The 26,268-nt window shown below is 46.8% G+C and overlaps 1 protein-coding gene across 10 annotated transcripts; it reads right to left on the bottom strand.

Moving 5' to 3' along the window:
- On the bottom strand, positions 1 to 26,253 carry ZBTB49 (zinc finger and BTB domain containing 49). Of its 10 annotated transcripts, XM_081491257.1 has the most exons (10): positions 26,111 to 26,253; positions 24,319 to 24,469; positions 21,198 to 21,368; positions 20,846 to 21,058; positions 16,781 to 17,883; positions 13,343 to 13,389; positions 6,526 to 6,599; positions 4,970 to 5,052; positions 4,713 to 4,874; positions 1 to 1,082 (listed from the first exon to the last, which is right to left on the bottom strand). In XM_081491257.1, exons 5-10 carry the CDS (start codon positions 17,790 to 17,792, stop codon positions 406 to 408), a joined length of 2,055 nt encoding a protein of 684 aa, XP_081347383.1. In that variant the 5' UTR covers positions 17,793 to 17,883; positions 20,846 to 21,058; positions 21,198 to 21,368; positions 24,319 to 24,469; positions 26,111 to 26,253; the 3' UTR covers positions 1 to 405. The 10 variants fall into 10 exon arrangements, with proteins under 10 accessions (XP_081347383.1, XP_081347211.1, XP_081347130.1 ...); XM_081491085.1 differs by lacking the exon at positions 13,343 to 13,389 and having other exon boundaries at positions 16,701 to 17,883; XM_081491004.1 differs by lacking the exon at positions 20,846 to 21,058.
- Between the last annotated feature and the right edge of the window lie 15 nt (positions 26,254 to 26,268).

Here is a 26,268-nt window from a genome sequence, read left to right as displayed (position 1 = left end):
TACAGAAAGGCAACTTCCATTTATTCAAATTAAATTACTGTTATGAGTTTCCTATACAAATAAAATCTTTTTTTGTAAATAAAAATACGAAATGCTACAAATTTCAACCATGTAAAAATGCAAAAATAATATCTGGATTATTATAGATGTGCATTTTCCCTTTACCATGACCAAAATGCGCAGGACTTCCCCGTAGTCCACACCACCCAGTCCGTGAGCTTTGTTCAGTCCTGCGTGCACCTTCCCCTAGGGGCCAGGAGGCTTTCTTCCCCACGCTGAGCTCAAGGTGCTGGGACGCTCAGCCCTGCCAGGTCAGGGTCGGGCTCTGTCTGGAGCCCGTGAGAAGACATCCCGCCCCGTAGCCCGGCCCCGGCCCCCGACGCTGAGTGAGACCGGATTGGGGCCTCACTGGTCCAGCTCGCTTTCGTTCTGCAGCGTCTTCATCGCCAGCCCCCAGAGGGTCATGCTGGAGAAGAACTGGCCCTCCGAGTTCCTGTAGGCGGGGGCGGCGGCGCGGCTGCCCAGGGGATCAGCACAGGAGGGGTGGTCCAGGGCTGCCAGGGACGAGCGCAGGGCGGCCACGCCATCGGCCTGCAGCGGCTCGGCGCCTGCCGGGGCGTCCACATCCGGGTAGCCGTAGGCCTGGTGCTGCGCCGGCGGCACGTGGGGGGGCTTAGCCAGCTTCACGGGCTCCAGGCTGAGCTTCTCGGGCTCGCTCGGCCCGTGCGGGGGCTGAGCCATCGGCCGGAACTTACACGGGCTGTCAAACTCTGCCACCGAGTCCTCGTCCACCGGGTGCGTGGGGATTTTGACGGTCATGGCGGGCATCAGCGGCACGGACACGTCTTGGGAGAAGGAGTCCGAGCTCTGGGACCGCTCCAGGTCTGGGGCCTCGATGGCGCGCGCGAGCGCCTCCAGGGCGTCCGGCCCCTCGTCGCCCGCCCGGCAGTGCGTCTTCTTGTGCCGCCGCAGCACAGCCGAGCGCGTGAAGCACTTGTTGCACACGTCGCACGTGTACGGCTTCTCCCCGGTGTGCGTGCGCACGTGCCTGCGGAGGTCGCCCGACCCTCCGAAACACTTCCCTGCAGGGACAAACAGGGCGCTCTTCAGAGGAGGGTGTCCCCGCCGCCCCCAAGTGCCAAACGACCCTGCTTTCCCGTGAACTCCGCCGATCCCTGCTGTCACCCCCTCACTGGGGTTCCGGACCCTCACGCCCCTCCGCTGCAGCCCCCCAACCTGCAGCCTCGGTCTCCACGTGCCGTGTCACCTGAGGGCTCCGGAGCCCCGTCTCCCTGCCCAGGAACGTCCCCTGGGGGCCTGGGCGCCTGCCCCGACAGCCCACACTGGGAAACCACATCAGGGCTGGTCCCATTTCCCTAAATCGAACACGGCCAACCTCTACTTTAGAAGCAACTTTTCTAAAGGTACTTATACATTCAGCTTTTAATGTAATTTTATGCTCCTTCTCCAGGTCCAGGACTTCCCTGATGACTCAGACGGTAAAGTGTCTGCCTACAATGCAGGAGACTCGGGTTCAATCCCTGCGTTGGGAAGATCTCCTGGAGAAGGAAATGGAAACCCACTCCAGCATTGCTGCCTGGAAAATCCCATGGACAGAGGAACCTGGTAGGCTATAGTCCATGGGGTCACAAAGAGTCGGGCACGACTGAGCGACTTCCCTTTATCCAGGTCCTATTTCCTTTCTCTGGGTATAAGCTAAAAGAAGGGGACCTAAGGCCCGCCATGAGGTTAGAACACCAGAAGAGAAAACCCAATATAACCTTATAGAAGATATTTACAAAGGACTGAAACAAACTACACTTTGTTTGAAAAGACGCTTGCTCCTTGGAAGAAAAGTCATGACCAACCTAGACAGCTTATTAAAAAGCAGAGACATTACTTTGCCAACAGAGGTCTGTCTAGTCAAAGCTATGGTTTTTCCTGTAGTCATATATGCATGTGAGAGTTGGACCATAAAGAAAGCTGAGCGAGGAAGAATTGATGCTTTTGAACTGTGGTGTTGGAGAAGACTCTTGAGAGTCCCTTGGACTGCAAGGAGATCCAACCAGTCCATCCTAAAGGAAATCAGTCCTGACTATTCATTGGAAGGACTGATGCTGAAGCTGAAACTCCAATACTTTGGCTACCTGATGCATAGAACTGACTCACCGGAAAAGACCCTGATGCTGGGAAAGATTGAAGATGAGAGGAGAAGGGGACAAAGAATGAGATGGTTGGATGGCATCACTGACTCAATGGACATGAGTTTGAGTAAACTCCAGGAGTTGGTGATGGACAGGGAGGCCTGGCATGCTGCGGTCCATGGGGTCACAAAGAGTCATACACGACTAAGCAACTGAACTGACTGAAACTAACTACATGATGTACGTGGACACAGCTTTTAGAACTTCTCACTTAATCCTATGTCCCTGTATTTGAATTCTCAGCTATCCAGCCCTGGTCAAGCAATGGTGGGCTGACTGGACTGCTTCCAACTGTTTGCTACCATACCTGAGGGTCAGCTAACATCTTTCTTTCCCTCGTTTTCTTAAGATAAATTCTCAGTAGTGGAATTATGTGGCAAAAGGTGTCAACGGATATAAATTTCAGCCGCAGGGGAGTTCCCCAGAGAGGGGAAATGGGAGGAGCCTCTCCTTTATACCTCAAGTCAAGACAGGAGGTCACAGTGGAGCAGCACCGGCCTCCTGCACAGGGAAAATGGAGACAGCTCGCTTACTGTGTGGGCAGCAGACAGAGAGAGAGCAGATGGTCACCTCTGCACCCGTGTGGGCCTGCAGACTCCGGAGCACAGAACGTGAGTGTTTCCACAGATCAGACGAGGGTCATGCTTGCAAGTGAGCCAGCCCTGGAACCTAAGAGGACTGCCCAGAGGGGCAATGGGACTCTGACAGAGAAAGTCTCTTCGGAATGAACGGCCACAAAACCAAGGGCTAAAGGAGAAAGTCTGGCCAGAAGAAAATGCACCTTTCCATCCTGGAAAGTGCAGCTGAGTGCTGGGGAGGGAGAACAGGGTGGAAGGGGAGGCTGTCTTAGGAAGAAGGCAAAGTGCTGGAGGGAGAGAGATGGGGGAGGAGGAGGGAGGGAAGAAGAGGCAGAGAGGGCCAGGCTTTCAAGTCAGCAAAGCTCAGACTATGAAGCCACCGTGAAATGGAAACTGTCTTTTGAATCCAAGAAAATGAAAACATACACCCACATACACACTTGCATGTGAATGTTGATAGCAGACTTGCTAAGTGAAATGAAGTCAGTTACAGAAGGCCACACATTACAGGATGCTATTTATATGAACTGCCTGGAACAGGCAAATCTAGGGACTGAGAGTAGATTAAGGGTTGCCGAGGGAGGGGATGGGGAGTGACTGCTCGTGGGCATGGGGTTTCTTTTTTGGGGTGATGAAAATGTTCTAAGACTGTGGCGAGGGCAGCACAACACTGAATGCACCCCAACTGCTGACTTGCTCACTCCAGATGGGTAGGTTTTATAGACAGGACTTATCTCAGTGAAGGTGTTAATAAAGATTCGAACCTGCGACATAGAATCATTCTCACTCCCTTCCTCTCGCTGCTTTCCCCAAAAGCTGACCTCGTCTGGGTCCGAAACCTCAGTTAGTGAGTAGCAGGGAGGGGTGGAAATGAAGGACTCGGGGAGACAGGGGCCTGCTGCACTGCCTCCTCTACAGGGGTCGTAGCGGGCAGCAGGTCATGGCTACAGGGAAGAGAACAGTGAACCTAAGGTCAAGTTCACAGTCGTAATAATAATTTAGAACCGACATCCTACGTTAGGGATTTGAGACTGCAACTGTGACTGAAAGTGATGCAATTTTATCCTCTAAGAGGGAGCACACAGTCACGGAGCTGCCGATACTGGTGTCCAGGGAATCTGACCCAGCTTAAGTGGGAGACGTGAAGGAAGCTGCCTTCGGCCACATCCCGCATGTCCTGCCCTATTTTAGGGACCAACCACAACGAGAACAGAGCCGCTCTGAGGATGCCCCAATTCCAGGCTCCCCACGGCCTGACTCTGAGCATTTTTCCACTTTGTTCTAACCAGGTAATCATAAAAATGGTTACTCACTCATTCAGTCCACATCGTCAATGGCACACGTGTACACATGCACACACGCACACACACGCCCTCCCCTAGTTCTTCAGAAGCTCCAACACTCTGTGATCACGAGTACTTAGCTCCAAGTCCCAGTTCCCTTGCCTGTGCAGCGATGGGCCTGGAAACCGAGCACCGCAGGCCTCCTCTTTCCCTCCCGATGATGTCACTTGATGCGCCAAATGCCGCAGACGTGACCTTTGCTCTGTGACACGTGACACAATCTCAAGAAGCCCTCCCTCCTGAGCCCACTGTGTGCCCCTGATGCCCCGCAGGCTGCTGTGCTCCAGCCCTGCAGCTGCACCCCACGCTCTCCCCAACTTTTCCCACTGCCAACGCCCCGTGGCACCTGGGACTCTGTTATCAGTCACCTTTGTATCTAGGGCAGTTGCCGAAACCTTGGGTAAATGCCACACAAACACAGATGAATCAGAGAAGACCAAGGTGATCAAGAAATAGCAATCATTTCCATGTTACCCACAAGAAGAGGGGCGACTAATGACCCAGGACGGTGTGTGGGTGCAGAGCCTGGCATCCTTCCCAAGGGGAGGAGCAGGTGAGCGCGGGGTCTGCGGTGGGCGGAAACTTACCACAGGCAGAGCAGCTGTAAGGCCGCTCACCCGTGTGCCGGATCCTGTGCTTTACCAACTTCCTCTGCATGTTAAAAGACTTCCCGCACTCATCGCAGGTGAAGACTTTGTCAGCCGTGTGTGTCTTTTTGTGCTCCTTCAAATTACTGAAGTTACTGAACCCTAGAGAGGAGACCACACACCGGTGTTAGGCTGAGGGACGGAGAACATTTTAATCGGAAATCTTCATGGAAGAGAAGGGAGATGCTCGGCCGTACCTCGACCACAGATGTCACACAAGTGTGGCTTTTCTCCTGAGTGGATAATAATGTGACGCTGGACATCTCCCGAGGCTGCAAACCTGCAAATGCAATTTGGAAAGTCAATTAGGAGCCTGCCTGCGTCACTGCAGACCTTTCTAACTCCAAGTCGCCTGGGGAGGAGACGAGCTGCTCCCTCGGAATGTGACCAGGAGTGGCCTGATTTCGTTTGAGATGCTCATTAGAAAAGAACATCTTTTTTTCCTCTTCTTTTTAAAGGAAGAGTAGAGAACGATCTAGTGTTTCATTTCTAAAACAACTTTTTCCCTACCTACTTGCATTAACCTTTCTTCCTCAGAGGCAATTGCTAGGTGGGCTTGGAGGGGGGGCAATTCCAACCCAACCCAAGCCCTGGTGTGGAGCTCAGTGCCTCTCTGTGCCGCCTCACTTGACCGCAGGACCACAGGCTGTAATTGGGAAGACTATAAATGCATGCTTTACTTCTAAACGGGAGTTCAGAAGGCTCACCCTGAAAACACCCTGAGAAACAAGACTTTCAAGGGCGCGCCTCCCCCTCCACCACAGCGAAACAGCAGAGGGCCTGTGCTACAAGGCACCCCAGACAGGCAGGACATAGGACCTGGGTGCTAAACATGGCCTTCGGTGTCTGGGCAGCTGGGGCAGAGACACTATCAGGCCAGGAAGCCTTTACTTCTCTGGTTTCTACCATCTGCAGAGACAACTGCTTTTTCCGGAACTGAATCAAGGGTGCTGCCCCATCCCAGCACTGACTACAACAGCCCCATGTCATCCCACCCCCGCCTCCTTCTCCTGAATACGAATGTTATCAGGGGCAGCGAATGTCAGTGTTCCCATCACAGCACTTAGCATACAGTAGGTGCCTAATAAATGCTGAATGGCTGAATGGTTAGATGAATGAAGGAAACACTAGTGACCGGTAGAGGCCTGGCCGTTGCCTCCTGACCTAGAAAGACCAACCACCAGATGACGGAGGGAGTGGAATCCCGACAAACGCCCCCTTGAGGGATAGGGGGAACAGGCTGCAGGCCAGTGTGCCCACAGGAGGGGGCACCTCCACCTCCAGAGGGAGACTGTGGTCTCCCAAATTCTCGGCCTCCCCGGCCCTCAGGCTCACCCGTCCTTCCTGTGGCTGCACTCAGCCTTTTCACGGGTCTGCGAGCGGGGCTGGCGTGCCCCCAGCACCCCCTCTCCTGATCGCAGGCGTTCAGGCTGCCGTGTCTCATTTCCCTACCAGATGGTCACCTCCGTGGGGCCAGTCATCTTTTAATAGACATTTCTGGAATGAATGGAAATTTTAGCGTAATTCTGTTTCCTGTAAGATCCCATTTCCTACGATTGTGTCCTAGACTCTCCTTTGATTAACATTTCCATCTCTTTCCGCTGTTCTCATGTGTGTCACATGAAAGACCAGCAGGTTCGGCTCTGCTGTGTTCCTGGGTGACCACGGCCCCGCGGGGCTCGGCAGATGCCCGAGACGGCTCGGTGATGCCGAGACGGCTCCTCTCGGGCGGATGACCGAGCCCTGCACTGACCTCTTCCCGCAGATCTCGCAGATGTATGGCTTCTCCCCAGAATGCCGACGTAAGTGAGTCTGCAAGTTACCCGCCTGCGGAAAAGGAAAAGAAAAAAATATGCCAATAATGGAAAAAAAACTTTTTTAAGGACACATACATTCAAAAGGGACAGTGACAGATTTAGCCAGGTTCCAGCACAACCTCCCAGTGAAGATACCAGATGCACGACTCAGAAGCAGCAAGGAGATGGTGGCCCAGCCTGGGTTCTGAATTGGGAGCGGCCCCTGCCTGGCAATGAACTGAACAGGGGGTGACTGATTTCAGCTCGGCTCCATGCCAGCCCCTGGCCCGTCCCTCATCAGGGGTACAGGCCACCACGTCCCTGTAAAATGGGCCCGACATTCTGTGGGGGCTGCTTTTAGGGTTGCTAAGCTTGTATTTTGAACAGCTGTTGATGTATGATATTTCCTATTTTTTTTAACCTCGACCACCTACATGCAAACATCATTTGAAAAAAGGTAGCACTTGTACTCGGTCATTTCAGTATTCATCGTTTTTTCTTGAAAAACATGCTTTTGTTCATAAGGAAGGTAAGACATTTCCAAAAAGTATTTCCTCTGGTGGTACAGTTGCTCTTACTGACAGGCTGGTCATTTTTACTTCTGTGCAAAAAAAACCAAATCGGAGATTCACGGTGGTCCTTCAGCTGCAGGCCTTCTATGTTTCTAATCTCTGACACAGCAGGGCTTTACGAAGAATAACTGATTTAAATGGAGATCACAAAATAGATTTCCATGTGCTAATCAACAGGAAATCAACACTAAATTGCTTAACGTACAGTGAAATTAAACCTGCAAATTCCTGACATTACAAAAGCTACTGGCAAATGTTTCAAATTAGGACTGGAAAACACAATCTTCCATCGCTGTAACTTCTGTTAACAGTCTCAATCTGTCACTTCCCAACTTAATTTTTTATAGTGTTCTGCTATGAAAAACACTGAGGAGGACGAAGATATCCAAGGTAATAATGTGCAGGCCTTACGTACAAAATAAGCCAAAAAAGGAGAATGAACAATAATCCCCAACTCATAAATTTGGCTTGTAATTTTTTTTTGTAGGTAAGAAGTGGATTTATTTAGAGAAGCACATTGTGGGCCACCTCAGAAGGCACAAGTGGCTGGCTTTGTGAATTTGCAAACTATGTTTTAGATGAAACTCAAAGGCAGTTCATGGTTATAGGATTGAAAGTATAAAGAAAACTGTGGATTTTATGTTATGTAACATGGAAGATTCTTTACGTCTGTCAGACTCTGAAAACACTGAGTTAGATACTATATTTCAAAATATGATAAATACGGCTTAAGGAAAAAAAAGCTGGTTTATTTTAGGTAACCAAAGAGAAAGTATTTGGCAAAACAATGGGAAATACCTAGCTTTTAACTAACTGAATGACTGTTAATAACAATAATAAAACAGCAAATGTCAACAGCAATAGACATTTGGTCTACTCACACATAACCAAATTACCCTTAGAAATTGGTATTCTTGTCTCTGTTTTCTAGGTATACAATTGAGATTCAGAAAAATAAATTAGTTGCTCTGGTTACACAGTAGGCCAGAAATTAATGTTGGTTGAGCTGAGCTTAAACTCTTGTCTTCCATGAGGGCCTGCAAGCTTCTGTGAATAAGCTAGCTTGTGCTGAATTCTCAGTATGACAGTGACTCTGCTATCCAGGAAACAGCTCACTGGATTTAAGATAACACACATTTTAAATCAGTCACTTCCAAATTTCAAGAAAGCTGGTCATTTAAATAACAATTTGTATGGCACCATCTGCTCCATGGTTTAATTAGATCCTTCGTTTCAAGTTCTTATATAAACCATGTATTATGGTTGAAATGCATTTGGATTCAATTCCTAGCAATGGTGCATCTTTCCTTTTTAAATACAGCTTAACAATTACTTGTTTTCAAAGTAAATATAACTGAAATGGTCTTCCACTTAATATTACAGTGGTGGTGGTTTAGTCACTAAGTTGTGTCTGACTCTTATGACCCTATGGACTGTAGCCTAACGGGCTCATCTGTCCATGGGATTCTCCAGAAAAGAATACTGGAGTGGGTTGCCATTTCCTTCTCCAAGGGATCTTCCTAACCCAGGAATCGAAACCAGGTCTCCTACATTGCAGGCAGATTCTTTACTAACTGAGCCACAAGGGAAACCTAAATATTACAGTAAACAACAGTAAAACAAACTTTAACATGTTTTCTTAGCTATTTAATACTGAAAATGTATCATAAAAATAATTATCATTCTCCCAGATAAAGGAACATATATTAGTCTGATAAATGGCATAAAAGTAGATTAAATAATGGAAAGATTCAGGCAAAAAAAATTTAATCATGCATTCAGAAAATATATACCAAATTACATAGCAAACTGGGGCCCAGATTATTTGTCCTTTAGTCAAGAGTCTTTATTTTTGGTAAATTTTGCTATGCTCTGCGTGTTTGCATGCTAAGTCACTTCAGTCGTGTCCAACTCTTTGTGATCCTATGAACCGTAGCCTGCCAGGCTCCTCTGTCCATGGGATTCTCCAGGCAAGAATACTGGAGTGGGTTGCCATGCCCTCCTCCAGGGGATCTTCCTGACTCAGGGATTGAACCCTAGGCTCCTACGTTGCAGGTGGATTCTTTACCCCTGAGCCACCAGGTTACTCATTATATCCTAAGTACACAGACTATATCTTAGAAATTATCTATATACTGTTGGATCCATGAAAATTCCAGCAAGTGGTAAATACCAGTAGGTCTCCTTTGTTAAGAGTTTACTATGAGTGGAACACTTTGCTCACCAGTTACAAACTGGCTTTCAGAGAGTCCTCACAGAGTGTAATTCACCAGCTCCAGGAGGTAAAGAGAGGCCCTGGGAGGGGAGCAGCCGTGGCCCCTACAGCTGGGATGGAACACTCGCCAATTCGACTTTGTGTGTGGACTCAAAAAGCTTGTGCTGCTGTTGGGCTGAAAAATATTAGCAGAAAAGGAAATTCTACCCTTCCTAAGTGGACACCACTTTAGTTTAGGATGGAGTCAGAAATGAAAAACTCTGCTGTAGAAAAGAAGTTGAAGCCTGGTTTGTTGAGTAATTTAAAAAATAAACTCCTTCCAATAGGTACCTGAACCTCAGTATTTAACCATGATCAAATCAAGCACATGTTCTCTGGCAGAGCACTCTTCTAGTGGTAGGTGACTGTTTCTGTACAAAATAGGGAACTGTGAAACTTGAGACACAAAAGAGAACTCAGATCTTAAAAGTCATCTAGTCGAGAAGTTTTAAGACTTTAAAACAGAAAAAAAAAATCTGGAGATTAACATAAAGATATCACCTAAGGAACAATGATTACTCCATTGATGAAAGGACATTTAACATCAAAAGTATGGGAAATACCACCTCACAGTTGAAGATTTAATAGCTTTGGTTCATTTGAAAAATTATTTCTGGAATATTCACCACGGATGGGATGCAGCTTGGCCACCTCTGGCATGGGGCTGCATCAGCGCCCTGTCAATCACACCCTGGACACAGGAGATGCGGGGAGGGTACCGAACCTCTCAGAACCCGTCCTCCTGCAGCAGCTGCTCAGGGTCTCTATTCTGCTTCACTGGTGAGGCGAGGCAACTCCACTCCTCTCCTCCAAGACAGCTAAGTACACTGGGTTTCCCTTTGCCTGTGTTTCTTGTGACAGGTATTCCTGACCTGTCAGTCTTAGATTTCTCCTCTGTTTACACCAAGCAGCCCAGGTTCTCCTGCACATGGGAGACACGTGGCTCCAAATGGGGTCTCACGCATACTGTCAAGTACTGCATGACTCTCACTTGCTGTCATCCGGGCAAGGGCCGTGTCCGGAACCGCATTAATACACGCAGAGCCTGCTGTCACAATCTAGGCTTATCACAGCTTTTCCAAAGCTGAGGTCAACTGTTTGCTGACTCATTATTGAGGTTGTGGCTAATTTTTTTTTTTTAAAGACTAACCAACTGTATTAAATACTACAACGAGTAAAAAGTTAATTCTTATTGGTAGGTCTGCTTTCTGATTGTTGAATCTTCCAGAAGGGAAGTTATTTCCAGCCCACTGTAACCACATGTATTCCAGTTCATATGAGAAATGAAGGACAGGTTACTAAAGTGTAAACACTGCCACTGCTCCCTCCACCTGGAATGACAGAGCCTCAGGCCCATCAAGGCCTCCCATCTTCAGGGCCAGGCACAGGACACATCCCGTGACCTCACCCATCAAACATCACAACTCTCAGGTAGGAATGACCACTCCCCTCTTCACCCATACTGTTCCCTGTACAAGTGCCATGGAACTTCCCCCATTTCAGTGTGCTTTACCACTTTATGCACCTGTTTCTTTCTTTAAACACAAAGCTCCTTGAAGCCTTATTCATCTTTGTGCCCCCGCACAGGCAGAGCTCCTCAGACATGATAGGTTTGTAATAAACACTTGTTGAAAGAATCCTTATTCACAAAAATTTTATCATTTCATTAGGGAGTAAAACAGCAACATACATCTAAAACCCATAAATATATGGTTATGTTCATAAAAAAAAACCTCGAGAGGGAACGTGTAGGAAAGGTCTGAAGCAGAAGACAGGCTGCTATCAAAACCACTGTACACAAACGAGCCAACACTGAAGCCCCAGCTCCAACCAGCAGCGTCAGGATCTCTGAGGGTGAGCCCTGGCATTAACTATAGGAGAGACAGCTGAAGGCAGACTCAATGCCTGAATATCTGGTTTCACTTTATTTGGCTAACAGTGAAAACCCATGGGATTCCAAGCAAGAAAAGGATAGAACCTAAACTGTTAGCACAGTGTAAATGTATAAAGGACTTTCACGTCCATTTTTTTTTTTTTCCATTTAATCCTCCTAATATTCCCATGAGGTGGTATTATCTCTATTCTAAGAATTACAAAAATGAGACCCAGAGAAGTTGTGATTGTTAATTATTAATGGTCATTAATCCAGTTTTTACGCTTTCCCATTACACCAAAGCTGGAAAGATTCAAGTGGTGGGGGGAGGAGTAGAGGGGCCTGCACCTTAGGAAGACTGGTCTATAAGAGCAGAGAGGACAGATGAGAGGCAATGGTCACAGGAGAGGGACTACTGATGTATCCCGAGGACTCACCATGGGCCAGGCGTGATGCTGAACATCAGTTGCTCAGTCGTGTCTGACTCTTTGCGACCCCACGGACTGTAGCCCACCAGGCTCCTCTGGGCATGGGATTTCCCAGGCAAGAATACTGGAGTGGGTTGCCATGTTCTTCTCCAGGGGATCATCCCAAACCAAGGATCAGACCCTCTTCTCCTGCATTTGCAGGCATATTCTTTACCACTGAGCCACCTGGGAAGCTGATCGTCTTATAAACTCATTTACTCCTCACACACCACAGGGGTCGGTGGTCCCACACTGTCGATTTATAGATAAGGAAGCCAAAGTGCCAAACAAGTAGCTTGTCCGAGGTCAAAGCAGAAAACCAGAGGCTGGATTCAAATCCAGACTGTCTGGCTCTAGAGGCCAAGCTCTGATCCCCAGGGGAGGCTGGCAGGAAGCAGTACAGGCCTCAACTAGAGTGCATAGCAGGTAGACCAGCAATCCCTCCACTCAGCTCAGCAGAGGCTTACTGAACACCTGGTGGGGTGCACAGCCCCTGCCTGGACTGATAATGCCAAGGACCACACTGGGACATTGTGCGTCATCACTCACAGCCAGCAGGAAGAGTGAAAAGCAACCGGATGGCAGGTCTGGGTACACGGGAGACTGAAGAAGGGGATGTGTCAACGCTGGGGCCACTCCTGCGGTTCCTGTGCTCCACGGGGCCAGGGGGTCCAGCTCCTCCATCGAGGCCCAGCCCCCAGGTCCTTCCCCAGTCAAGGAGCATCTGTACATGCCCTTACTCCAGGATTATCATGCGTGTATAGAAACGGTTGTGAAATGTTTCCTCTGGGCACTGGGCCTTGTGAGCAGCTTCTGGGAAGAGCTACCTTCCATTGCAGAAAGATAAGCAGGTTCCCACAGCCATTCTACTGTGAATTTCCTCTGAAACCTTCACTCTCTAGGTTTCTAGGTTGCTCAAATCAGTACAGAGCCTACAGGAGGACACAACACAGACTGGCCAAGTGAGAGGACATGTGCAAAGGCAGGGAGTGCAAAGTGTGTGGTCTTTTCTCCAACACCCTAACATCTACAACCCCAATAAGAGTAAGAAGGCATCTGTCTTGGGTCCAGCCTGGCATAAACTGCAGCCCCCATGTATGTTGTTCAGACCCTTTGCAAACCCATGGCCTGTATCTCGCCAGGCTTCTCTGTCCACGGGATTCTCCAGGCAAGAATACTGGAATGGGTTGCCATTTCCTTCTCCAGGGGATCTTACCCACCCAAGGATCAAACCCATGTCTCTCATACTGCAGGCGGATTCTTTACCACTGAGCCACCTAGGAATCCCCCAGCCCTCAAGTGGTGCTCAATATGGTTTATATCATGCACAGGAAGAGAAGAAATATACTAGAATTAGACCCATTCTTAATGAGGGAAAAGGTATTGTGAGAGTTTACAGTTATGCTTATAAAAAATGGTACCCCCACTATGAGCTAGAAATTTTTTTTCTTGAAAATTATTTTCTCCTGATTAAGTCTGAAGTCTTTTAAGTTACAGAGATCATCTGGGTCGTCTCTCACAAGTCCCAAAATTATGTCTCATCTGTAATAAAAATAAACACTGGGTTTCAGGTTTCCAATTATTAACAATAAATAAAAGTATTCCCACCTGAGAGAAGTGTTTCCCACAAATGTTACATTCAAAAGGTTTCTCACCTAAAACAAAACAAAACAACAGCGGGTAAAATCATTAGTAATACCTGCACGACAGTTTTCCATTTACAATGTTTAAACTGCCTTCTGTGTCCCACCATTCAAAACAGAGCATAACATACTTCATCATCAGAGTACGAACATGGGGACCTCTGTCCTCACTGTCTCTCTCACCCTTAGATGACAGGCAGAGATGATAAAAGTGAGGGGTGTGTGTGTGTATGTGCGGGCGCGCCCGCGCGCGAGCGCCCCATGGGATTTTCCAGCAAGAATACTGAAGGGGTTGCCATTTCCTCCTCCAGGGGATCTTCCTGATCAAATCCTTGTCTCCTGCATTGGCAGGCGGAATCTTTACCACTGAGCCACCTGGGAAGTCCCAATCTATATTTATTTCTCTCTTAAACAAAAGAAAACAAAACAAATGGTTCTTCAAATTTAAAGCCGTACTGAAATCAAACATATTTATCTGCACTCAAAGTATACTTAGGCTTTGGACATCGATTTCCCCTTCAGTCGAAAATCGAATGTGAGTTTTCTTGCTGAACAGCATGAACTCATCCTTCAGCCTGGCTCCTGCACAGACCACAGGTGAGTCCTAACAGAACCAGGGAGACTCATCCATATCACATGAAGTGTGAACCGGGAACTGCTCCAAAAAGAGCGGGACCTCCTGAGTGTGCGCTGGGAAAAAGCCCCTCCCCACTGCCCTTTAGCCTTGGTTGAAACACGCTAACAGGGGAAAAGAAGATTCCACCACGAGACGTGTTCCCTCGCTGACTGCTTGGCCCCTCTGATTTCAGTAACTCTGAACGATTACATTTTGGGACAGAACAGATGTAGAGAATGCAACTCTACTACAAAGAAATCACAACAGTTCTGAAGACAGTCTCCAGAAAATGGTCTGTTTAAAAACATACTTTAGGTACTGCCTTTAACCTACAGAACCCTAATAAACAAACAGACCCCGTGAAGACCAAGAACCTTTCACTTTCTCCATTCCTCTCAAATCAAGTGCTTTCATTAAGATCCTTTCTAAAAAAAAATGTTTCCTCTCCTCTTGTGTTGCTGGAGTTGGCTAGCTTTCTGGGCTTCTGCTAAGGTACTTTTGATCTTTTCCTGAAACTGCTTAATGGTTTCCCCAACAATGAGGGGGAAGCTCCTGACTACAAGTACAGGTGACCCTTGGCCACAAGATTTTAACTGTGCAAGTCCATTCATACGTGGATTTTTTTCAACAGTAAGTATTACAGTACTACATCATGGAGGTTGGCTGAATCTGCAGACGTGGAGGGACTGGTACATGGAGGACCAACTATAAGTTATACCAGGATATGACTGCTCAGATGGTCAGCACCCCTAAGCCCCGCGTTGTTCAAGGGTCAACTGTAATTATAATCACATGGATGCTGCATTCTGAACTACATTTATGTCTGAAGTTAAGGAGACAATAGATAATGTTACATTAAAGCCCCCACTATGAGATATGAGAGTCTGAAAAAAGAGCTTACTAGTTCCTAAGAGTCTCAGGTGACCAGGGTTAATAACCCTACACAGTGGTTCTCACACTTTTTGCTCTCAGAACCCCTTCACACTCTTAACAGTTGAAGACCTAAAGAGCTTTTCCTTATGTGAGCCATATCTGACAGAACAGTCTGTATTAGAAATCAAAACGGAGTGATTTTTGAAGCAAACGGCTAGACATTTTTCATTGGCCACCAGGTGAAGCCCTCATCACACATCCTGCAGCTCTTAGCTGACTCCACTGTACACTTGCCCTGGAGGAGGAAACGGTACCCTGCTCCAGTCTTCTTGCCTGGAAAATTCCAGGGGCAGAGGAGCCTGGAGAGATACAGTCCATGGGGCCACAAAGAGTAGGACACAACTGAGGGACTGAGCACTGTACACTTGTGGGGGAAGCAGGAGGGAAGGGTAAGGGGCATCCTACATGAGGATACAGATAGTTCTGGCCTCACTGACCCCTGGAAGGGTTCCCCAAACCATACTTTGAGAACTGCCCTTCTCAATCTATTTATGTCCCAGGAAGCACCTGTGCCACAGAACTGTCTGCCTGCTATTATCCAAAGACGTTCTTGCAGAATAAAAACAATCCTTGTTTCCTTTAAAGCTAAAACAGGTAAGTTACTCAGATAAAAATTATACTGATCTTTAGGCTCCAGAAAATTACAGAATGATCTAAATTAAGCTTTTTCAGGGCAAAACTTAGTCAATGGTACTGTCTTCGTATGGAGTAATTTTGAGCAACTAGTAAAAATAATGATAGTATTTTATATTCAAATACAACGAAATTTATAGAAGGCTTTCATAAATATTAATTCAGTCTCAACAATGCAATAAGAGAGTGAACATCTAAGCAAACGAGGAATCAAGAGTGATAACAGGGCATCACACCAATAGTCACAATCACACAAGCACCTTGAAAGCAGTTACTTTAGAAGCCTCCTGAACATACTCGTTCTCATGCCTCGAAGATAATTGCCAATAATGTGTAATGTGTACTAGGGTCATCATGCTTAAGTGCAGGAAAGAAAGTAATATACACGTATTATATTACATACTGTATTAATATTGTATAACACTTTTTTAGAAGTTTGGGAAAAAATAAATATTTGGGAAAGGGGAAGACGTTATGAGCTAAGGTAATAGAACTTTGAAAATTCAGTGTTCAGATGGAAGAATTTTTCACTTGAAAATACCAAATGGTTAAAGCTGATCCTCATTCAAAAGTTTACCTCCTGCCTCCCAAATCACAATTTTTAAAATCTGACTTTCAAAGAGGGAGGGGACATGTACATCTATGGCTAAGTCATGCTGATGTATGGCAGAAATGAAACCAATATTGTAAAGCAATTCTCCTTCAATTAAAAAGAAATAATTTTTAAAAAACACATTAAAAACAAACAAACAAAATATGACATTCAAATTCCTTTCCAAAGCTTTCAGAATTACTCAAACTAAATTACTTTGGTCTGAATTAACCAACATCATGCTTTAAAAAAAAAAAAATCTAATTCTAAAGAGAGAGCTAAATATTGCTTATCTGTTTTAGAATTAATTTGAAAATCTGAGTGAATCAAAAGAATTTGCCATACTTTGAGATGGAAAGTTTCTCATATAAAACCACAATTAAAAGATGAAAAGTGTACCATCTTTTTAAAATGGCTCTATGAAAGCATTTACTAATTTAAGATTATTGTTTAAAAGACATGACCAAAAACACAAGGCAGAAGATAGCGAACACTCTTTGATTTTGGGGGTAAATATCAATGACATCAAGCAATAGCAAAACTTCTTACAAAAACGGAAGCAGGCAGTGGTGTCTGATCGTCTGGTATTATTTCCTTTCCTTCTGCCTGCGGGGACCAAATCAGTGTACCTGTATGAGACCGTCTGTGCAGCTCCAAATTGCTGGGGTGTTTAAAAGGTTTCCCGCACAATTCGCACGCGTACTGTCTCTGTGACTGCGGCATCTGGGTCTGGTCTTCCAGGGCCGCAGGGTCTTCGGGCCTCTCCGTCTCACTCATGCCATTAAAATTCTCAGAACTGCTGAGTTCCTCGCTTTCCTTTTCTTCGGCACTGGGGCTGTTCACTTTCTCCACACTGTGTTCCCTGGCAGCTTCCAGCCTCTTGGTTAAACTGTCATTGGGTTTCGGTTCAGAGGTTTGCTCTGCAGATTTCTGTGACTTTAGGAAGTTGAGCTTCTTAAGGTGAACAGCCTTCTTGAGCCTCATCTGCCGGGTAGGCTGCTGGCCGGCGTGGTTGGACGCGGGGTCTGGGGCATTTTCACCCAAAGGCTGGGCCAGGAAGTTGGAAGGCAGGTGCTGGGAGGACTCCAGGACACACTCGGCGTGGCCAACCACACAGGGCTGGCGATCCGCGGCGTGAAGGTCTGCAGAGGCGCTGAAGGTGAAAGGCTGCTCGGTCACTCGCTCGTGACTGGGAGAGCTGGCATGTTTATAGTACTGCTTACTGTACAAGTTCCTGAGCTTGTAGTAACAGTTGGGCTGTTTGAAAGGCAGTTCTGTGCAGCTGCCATCGAATGGGTCAGGGGCTTGTTTGGAGGTTTCGGCCGTAGGAGGATGAAGACTGACTGAGGGCAGCGTGTGCGAGTGTGACTCGTCCACGGCCCTGCCCTGCTGGATGCCCGCGGAGCACGCGGGCAGCAAGTGAGGCGGGTAGTTTTCACTGAGGACACAGTTTGTGTCGGGAGTCAGGGTGCTCTGCAGGGAGAAGGTGCCTTGACAGGGCAGGCATGGAGGCTGGTCGACAGCGGCTGACTTCAAAAAGGTGTGACACAGATTGAGGACGTTCTGAACCTGCAAACACTGGGCCGTGTCCAGCATGACTTGTATGTTGTCCTGGTTAAGATCCAGATGCGACGTGTACATGAAGTCCAGGATCTGTCCGATGCCGCTCACATTCTTAATATCCAAATGAAAAACATCATTCTTCTGGCCTGAAGAGTTCTGAAAGAGGCTCCTGATAAAAGAAAGGATATCTGCTTACAGGGTTAACAATCCATACATTCTGATAGCTTTTTAAGTAATATGCATGCTAATGTTCAAAATGACTATCCTTCGATAAATGCTAAGATTAAAAATTAAGTATGCTTTTGAGAATTCCACGGACAGAGGAGCCTGGCGGGCTCCAGTCCATGGGGTCGCAGAGTCGGACATAACTGAGCGACTAACACTTTCACACTTCTATTTACAATAGCTCGGGCATGGAAGTGGGGCTTCCCAGGTGGTGCTAGTGGTAAAGAATCTGCCTATAATGTGGGAGACACAGGATCGATCCCTGGTTTGGGAAGATCCCCTGGAGGAGGAAATGGCAACTCACTCCAGTCTTCTTGCCTAGAGAATCCCATGGAGAGAGGAGACTGGCAGGCTACAGTCCATGGGGTCACACGGAGTCAGACACAACTGAAGCAACTTAGCACAGCACAGGACATGGAAGCACCTAGATGTCCATCGGCAAATGAATGGATGAAGAAGTTGTGGTACATATACACGGTAGAGTATCACTCAGCTATGAAAAGGAATGCATTTGAGTCAGTTCTAATGACGTGGATGAACCTAGAGCCTATTACACAGAGTGAAGAAAGTCAAAAAAGAGAAAGACAAATATCATGTGTTAATGCACATATAAGGAATCTAGAAAGATAGTCTCAACGATGCTACGTGTAGGGCAGCAAAGGAGACACAGACATAAAGAACAGACTTTGGGACACAGTGGGAGAAGCAGAGGGCGGGATGATTTGAGAATAGCATTGAAACTTATATACTACCATATGTAAAAATAGATAGCCAGTGAGAGTTTTATGGGTGATGAAGGGAACCCAAAGTTGGTGCTCTGTGACAATCTAGAGGGATGAGGTGGAGAGGGAAGAGGGAGGCGAGGTTCAGAAGGGAGGGGACACATGTATGCCTATGGATGATTTATGTTGATGTACAGCAGAGGCCATCACAATACTGTGGAAGTAACTATCCTCTGATTAAAATAAATAAATAGAAAAAAATGGTAACAGTTGTTATGCAACATGAATAAGCTCTAGAGATCTGCCACACAACATAGCGCCTATAGTTAACACCACTGTATACTATACGCTTAAAAATGTGTTAGGTGGGCAGATACGTTAGGTGTTCTTACCACAATAAAAAAATGTTAAGTCTGTCAATTCTGAGTTAAGATACAGGTGTGTTTGTGATATTTTTGATTCTCAATGTTTTTCACTATTTTTCTAATCACTCAAAATAAAACATGTCCTTTTTAAAAGCAAAAAAAAAAAATTAAGTATGCTTCAATTCTTTAATAAGTTTTTACAAGCTGTTCAATAAAGCAATTTGGATGAATTGAATTCGTATGCTGAATATCCAAACTTCCAATGAAATCTCAAAGTAAGATTTTAAAATATATTCATTGTTCTTTTTTTTTCTTCAAAATGTAATGATACATATGCATTATTCACTGCATACAGATAGAGTACAGAAAACTAAAGAACACTTTTCAATATTCCATGTTTAGTCTGACAAATTATCTATCTCAAACCATAAAACACATACAAAAATACTTCTGTATCTAAGCATCTTAAAAACATCTAAAGATGAAAATACTATAATAAACCAACTCTAGATACAGACTCTTTAAAAAATTTTTTTAAAATTTGTTAATCATGGCCAAATACACATAATGTCAAACACATGGCTATATGGTTCATATGATCAATTCAGTGGCACTGGGTACATTTGCATTGTTGTGTAACAACCACCACTACCCATTTCCAGAACCTTTTCATCATCCCAAATAGCAACTCTATTCATTGAACAATAACCCCCATTATCCCCAACCCCTCAGCCCCTGGCAACCACCCTTCCACTTTCCGTCTCTGTCAATCTGACTGATTTAGGTATTTGATGCTTCTCAGCAACCCAATGGTCCATAAACCAGCAGTGAGAGAGCCCTGTAAGTTAATGTGGGGAAAAGGCACCATAAAACCCAGGCACTTTGTTCTGGGCCTAAGTTAAGTTCACAGATGAATGAATTTGTCTCCTGTGAAATTACTGAGTCAGGTAAGTTGTCCTGCAAGTTTGTTAAAGACATTTTATCAAATAAACTAGCCAATGTATCACAACATCTAGACCTAACTGTCTAGAGTTTTCTGGAAAGACAGAAAAACAGGCAAAGCCCAAGCAGGGGACCATTCTGCACACGGGCAGAAAGTCCTGCTGCCTTGGGGAGCCAATCCACTATAATACGACTTGCGGCATGTATGACAGCTGAGACTTCATTTGATGATTTGGGATTATCAAGGAAAGAGTAAATCCTGTTCCATATATCATTTACTAGAGTAGTAAAACAGTATTTTAGGGGGAAAGGTTCTGAAAAAGTGCTTGTGTGTATGTCTTAGTCGCTCAGACATGTCCGACTCTTTGCAACCCCACAGACTGTAGTCCGCCAGGCTTCTCTGTCCATGGGATCCTCCAGGCAAGAATACTGGAGTGGGTTGCCATTCCCTTCTCCAGAAGATCTTCCCGACCCAGGGATCGAACCCTGGTCTCCTACATCACAGGCAGATTCCTTACCTTTTGAGCTACAGAGAAGTCCTGAAAAAAGTGCTTCAGGACAGAAAAATCCAGTTAACCAGAAAATGTGTGTCGAATACTTAAATGACATAGCATTGCCTGATATTATTGTTTATAAGTAAATCTTTCATTGAGGCAAAAACAATTATAGAAATAAGTAAATTGAGTTCAAACTTGTTTTCTTAGAACAGTAAAATGTGAAACAAAAATGAAAATGCTTTAATGAAAAAAAATGGCATATAGGATCCCCTCCCAGATTTCTTATCACAGAAATGTTCTTATCAGAAACTCTATTCCTCAATCTTTTCACCTACAGAAGCCTGATATTAATTACAACTCAAAAATCAAAGACAAAGTACCAAGTCACTTTCGTGGCCCTAAATATATTTTAGTTAAACAGACTCTTTGCTTCTCGTGTGTACACGTGCGCTCAGTCGCTCAGTCGTGCCCGACTCTTTGTGACCCCACAGACTGCAGCCCACCAGGCTCCTCTGTCCATGGGAGTCTCCAGGCAAGAACACTCGAGTGGGTTGCCATTTCCTCCTCCAGGGGATCTTCCCACTTAGGTTGCTCTAAATACAAAAGCAAAAAAGCCCACAATGTGCTACAAAAGATAAGGAGAATGAAATCCAAGGAGAAAATAAAATTTAGACAAAAGATTCCCATTCCAGAAAAGCTTTCTCTCTGTACAATTAGATCTAAAACACGTACCTAAAGTACTGGCTGAAAGCTGCTAGAACGTTCTTATGGGCTTTAAAGCAGACTCCTTTCACCACCAACATACAGTCGCAGAGCAGGCCTTGAATCCGCTGCTCGTGCAGCTGCTGGAGAAGGTGGCAGCTGTGGGCAGCAACCGGGTCCATGCTCCACCATCCAGGAGACCTAGAACAAAGGACGCTGATAAGCAGTGATCCTTGATGCCGCGACTGGACACTAAAGGGCACCCAAACTGACTGACTGATCTGTGCTTCTCTGTCATGACTCCCTGTGAAACATGGACGCAGAAAGGCGAGCATTATGTCAGATGGCGCAGCGCGGTCCCCAGCGCGGAATCCTCAAGGGCACCGAACGCCCAGACGACCAAGTGATTGGTTACCTACCCTGCCCCACTGGTTGCCTGAAAAGAAAAGCCTTCTTGGTTTATTATTATTGTTAGCTATCATTTACTGACTACTTACTACAGACCGGGCACTGTGCTAGGAATATTCCAGCCATTAACTCAAATAATGCTACAAGAACCCTTTGATCACCGTTTTACAAGCGAGGAAATTAAGAAATGAGGCGTTAAAGTAACATGGCCATGATCAGAAAACTGTTATATTCCAAAGCCAGGACTTAAATGCTGCTTCCTAAACCTGAGGTCCATGATCTTATGCCCTTGAGAAAAGGGACCGGAGAAACACAACACAGAACTTTCCTCCAAAGAGTTAAATGTTAAAATACAGCAAATATCCTGAATCTACATCACACATTCTCTGGTTACACAGAAGTGACATGCAAAGTTATGAACCATCCCACAGTTTGACTATAAAAACTGTAACTATTGTTATGTTACTTAGCATAGGTCTCTGCTTCATGATATCCATCCTGTACCTTCCCAAGTAAGATTATAAAAAGCTCCAGAAAGAGAATTTGCATCTTACATTTCTTATGTGTCTTGCAAATAACCGCTACGAATCATAATGTATCATATACCTCATACGGATAATCGTATTTATCAAATGTTTCCTTTACGTCAGGCACTATTCTATCTAAGCCCTCTACACCTATTAATTCATTCAGTTCTCAGAATAGCTGTAAGATAGATACCACATACCATTAGCCTCATTTTACCGATGAGGACAATGAAGCACACAGCAGATTAAAGATGGCCACAACATCTGTGACCCAACAGGAGGTGGGACCTAGGTCTCCTCTCCTTGATTCGGAGCAGCCTCTGTCTCAATCAACAGAACAGGTGAAAGGAAGGGTGTAAAGCTGCGCTCTTTTCTGGGCCGAGGACTTTGAGCCAACAGCTCCCACCTTCCATTTTCTGGACGATGGCTCTGGGAGGCCTGTGTTGCCAACAGGCCTGTAAGACGCCCAGCTGGAGCCACTACATGGGGCAGAAGGGCTCTGCTGAACCCAGCCTTCCTGTCATCCCTTCCCAGGGACCAGATATGGGAGCAAAGGCACACTGAAGGCTCCAGACCGGCCCCACCGCCAGCTGAACCCCATTTCGTATCCACACCACTGTAGGGCTGAAGAACCACCCGGCAGAGCCCTGCCTGAACTTCTGACTCACAAAACTGTGAGATAAAACAAAACAGTTTTTAAGTTACCAAGTTTTCGGGTAGTTTGTCACACAGCAAATAGATAATCTGACCAGAGTTAGAGAGGACCGACATGGCTAATAGTAACAGATTATCAATAAGGGGCAGAGTTGGATTTAAACCCAGGGAATCTGACTCCAAAGCCCACATGCTTAACCGCTACTCCAAGTTACATGCAATAGCTCAAAGGCCTTCCTTGGAATCCAATCAGCACCCTTTTCAGTCTATTACCAAAGCCTGACTGTCCAGGTAACCCCACAGATAAGCACCAAAGTAAAGCACAAAACACATGAGGGTGAACGTGTGCAACACAGGCTTTGTGCTATGATACAAGGAGCACGGTGTTCTCTGTCTTTGCGGCTAACTCACTTTTTGACAAGTAACAAAAATCTAGTCTTATCGATTAGCATATCTTTGGTACCCAGAAGAGTGCCTTGGACATAGTAGATGCTCAATACATGGTTTTGAAATGGATGGACACTCTGGGCCTCAGTGTTTTAATCTGTAGAAACAGAGGGTCCCCTATTGGGTTAGAGAACCTCTAAGGTATCTTCCTGTTCTAAATGCCACAAATCTACATTGAGAATGCGATGGTGGAAAGATAGACTGAATGGCATCAAAAGGAAGGGAAATATGGGAAAAGAGAAAAAGGCAAACATAAGAAAAAGCTTAGACACATGCAAACGAAGAGGTGCTTCTACTGGGAATAAGAACCAGAATGGAATTTTATCCTGTAGAGACAGCTCCTAGAGCAAAGGCCCTTCGGTTCCATGAGGTGATTAATCAACTGGCCAACACCATAGGAAAGAATCTGGGAAGTCTGTTCAGTGGGGCCATTGACAGATTACTTCTCCAAGGGTCTGAGGTTCACACACACTTGCCTTAGAGTGGTTCTATCTTCCTCTCTGGCCATCATGCTTTTCATGATGGCTTGGTCCCCAGCCCCCTAACCCAACCCTAATGACAAAAGCACTGGTTACGCGCACACAAGTCCAGATTCCTGTCTTAGCTCTGCAATGACTCCATGATGCTATGTAGACCAACTGAATTAAGCTGATGTTGTGTGCCTATTACATGGCAAGATATTGTGCTAGGATGGAAAGCTGATAAACTCAGGATGGAATGTTCCCTGCCCCCCACAGGCTGTGTCTCAGTTTGAGTCACTCACATAACTTCACAGAGTGCCCACTATACACAAGGCACTGAGATGAGATGGTAAACAACTCAGATATAGTCATCCTATGCTTTCATGAAGAGTCAGTTCAGTGGAAGAAACAAAAATAGGGCTGTACTGGAGATATTAAATGGAGAAGGTACAAATTAATTTGGGGGACGAGGGTCAGAAGAAAACTTTCTGGAGGAAAGACATCTATGCCGAAAACTGAAGGTTAAGTTTGCCAGAGAAAGAGCAAAGAGACTTCACCCTGAGTTTTCAGGGGGAGCAAACAAACAAACCAAAAAACCACAGGAGAGCACAAACAAGGGTGCGACTCACATACGTGCCCTGCACACAAACCCACCTCGAGTACCCAGCTTTTAAACCTGGGCAACCTGTCACTTCTGTCGGAGAATATTTCCCTCTTTGTCCATCCAGTAAATTCCTTGTTTTGTGGGCTGAATTGTTGCTTCCCTCCAAATCCGTATGTTGAAGACTGTATTTGGAGACTGGGCCTTAAGGAGGTAATAAAGTTAAAATGGGAAAGTTAGGGTAGATCCTAATCCAATCTGACTGCTGTTCTTATAGAAAAGGAGGAAATCTGGATATTAGACACCAGGGATGCCACACATAGAGGCAAGATCACCAGAAGGCATGGCCAGAAGGTGTGCGGCTGGGAGCCAAGAAGAGCAGCCTCGGGAGCAAACAAACCTGCTGACACCTTGATATTGGACTTCTAGCTCCCAGGACTCTGTGGAAAATACATGTCTGTTGTTCAGGCCCTCCAGGCTATGGTATTTTGCTTGCATACACCCTCTATTCCATTCCCAACACTGCTCACCTCACATCCACACCCTAGTCCTAATTTAGCTTCTCACAGTTCTCTGTTCACACTCCGTTCAACCTTCATTTGCTCACCAAAGCCCCACAGTGACCACCACTGCTATGTGTGGGACCTATCTTAAGGGTTGAAGTGAAATGAAAGTCGCTCAGTCGTGTCCGACTCTGCGACCCCATGGACTATACAGTCCACGGAATTCTCCAGGTCAGAATACTGGAGTGGGCAGCCTATCCCTTCTCCAGCGGATCTTCCCAACCCAGGAATCCAACGGGGGTCTCCTGCACTGAAGGTGGATTCTTTACCAACTGAGCTATAGAAGCCGAAGTCGGGTCTCCCAAATTTCAGGCAGACTCCTTAGCATTGCGGGCAGATTTTACCACCTGAGCCACCAAGGAAGCCCCAAAGTGAAAATGAAAGTTGCTCAGTCGTGTCCGACTCTTCGCGACCCCATGGACTATGCAGTCCACGGAATTTCCCAGGCCAGAATACTGCAGTGGACAGCCTCTCCCTTCTCCAGGGGCTCTTTCCAACCCAGGGATCGAACCCAGGTCTACCCGCATTGCAGGCGGATTCTTCACCAGCTGAGTCACCAGGGAAGCCCGAGAATACTGGAGTGGGGTAGCCTATCCCGTTCTCCAGCGGATCTTCCCGATCCCAGGAATTGAACAGGGGTCTCCTGCATCGCAGGCGGATTCTCAACCAACTGAGCTACCAGGGAAGCCCCTTAAGGGTTGAGAAGAGCAGATAAGCACTCTGCTGAGTGCTTTGCAGGAAATCCGACAATAATCTTCTCGAGTTAAGCACGGCAGTGTAACATGCGTTTACAGACGCGGATCCGAGGCACGGAGAGGTCCCACGGCATCCGGACTGGGCTGTGCTATAGGAGCTCTGTGGCCTTCAGCGCTAACTCTCCCAACTTTACACGGTGATGGAGGGAGCCGGGCCGAGGAGAGGAGACTCGCGGCTCCCCGCGGGCGGTGCCCCGGGCGGCTGGGAGGGGAAAGCGGGTGCGGCGTCCAGGCCGAGGGAGCGGCACACGCCGTGAAGGACTCGCTCCCGAGCCCGGCCTGGTCGTCGCGTCTCCGAGCCGGAGCACCTCACGGCCGCGGGCGGACACGCCCGACCCAGCAGCAGCTCCACACCCACGGCGCCCGAGGGATGCGCGGGGCGGCGGCCGGTCCCTGCCCTGCCCTGCCCCGCCCGGCCCGGCCCGGCCCTTCGGGCGCCCAGCCCGGGGTTCCGGGCCGTTTCCATCGCCCTCAGACCCGCACGCTCTCGAGAGGCCGGCCTGCCAGTCCGGCAACCCCCACCTTACCCTCAAAGACCGCTCCCCGCTCCGTCGCCTCTTCTTCACCTGCAGCCGCCACAGCCGCCCTCAGCGATCCTGGCCGGGCTCAGCCGGCAGCGGAACCATCGCGACAACACCGCCCGTCCCACAGCATTGGGCCGGCGGCACCCACCTTCTGACTTCCG

Source organism: Giraffa tippelskirchi, chromosome 1 (genome assembly GCF_054371585.1).
Source record: "Giraffa tippelskirchi isolate mGirTip1 chromosome 1, T2T-mGirTip1v1.2.pri, whole genome shotgun sequence".
Taxonomy (NCBI): domain Eukaryota; kingdom Metazoa; phylum Chordata; class Mammalia; order Artiodactyla; family Giraffidae; genus Giraffa; species Giraffa tippelskirchi.
This window is presented reverse-complemented; position numbering and strand designations above follow the sequence as displayed.

Bases quoted from the DNA above. Each gene is read 5' to 3' on its own strand.
- ZBTB49 (XM_081490734.1), bottom strand. From the start codon at position 21,349: ATGGACCCGGTTGCTGCCCACAGCTGCCACCTTCTCCAGCAGCTGCAC. The intron at 5,053-6,525 runs GTCAGTGCAGGG...TTGCATTTGCAG, and splicing joins TGCGAGATCTGCGGGAAGAG to GTTTGCAGCCTCGGGAGATG. The intron at 4,875-4,969 runs GTACGGCCGAGC...TCTCCTCTCTAG, and splicing joins GTGTGACATCTGTGGTCGAG to GGTTCAGTAACTTCAGTAAT.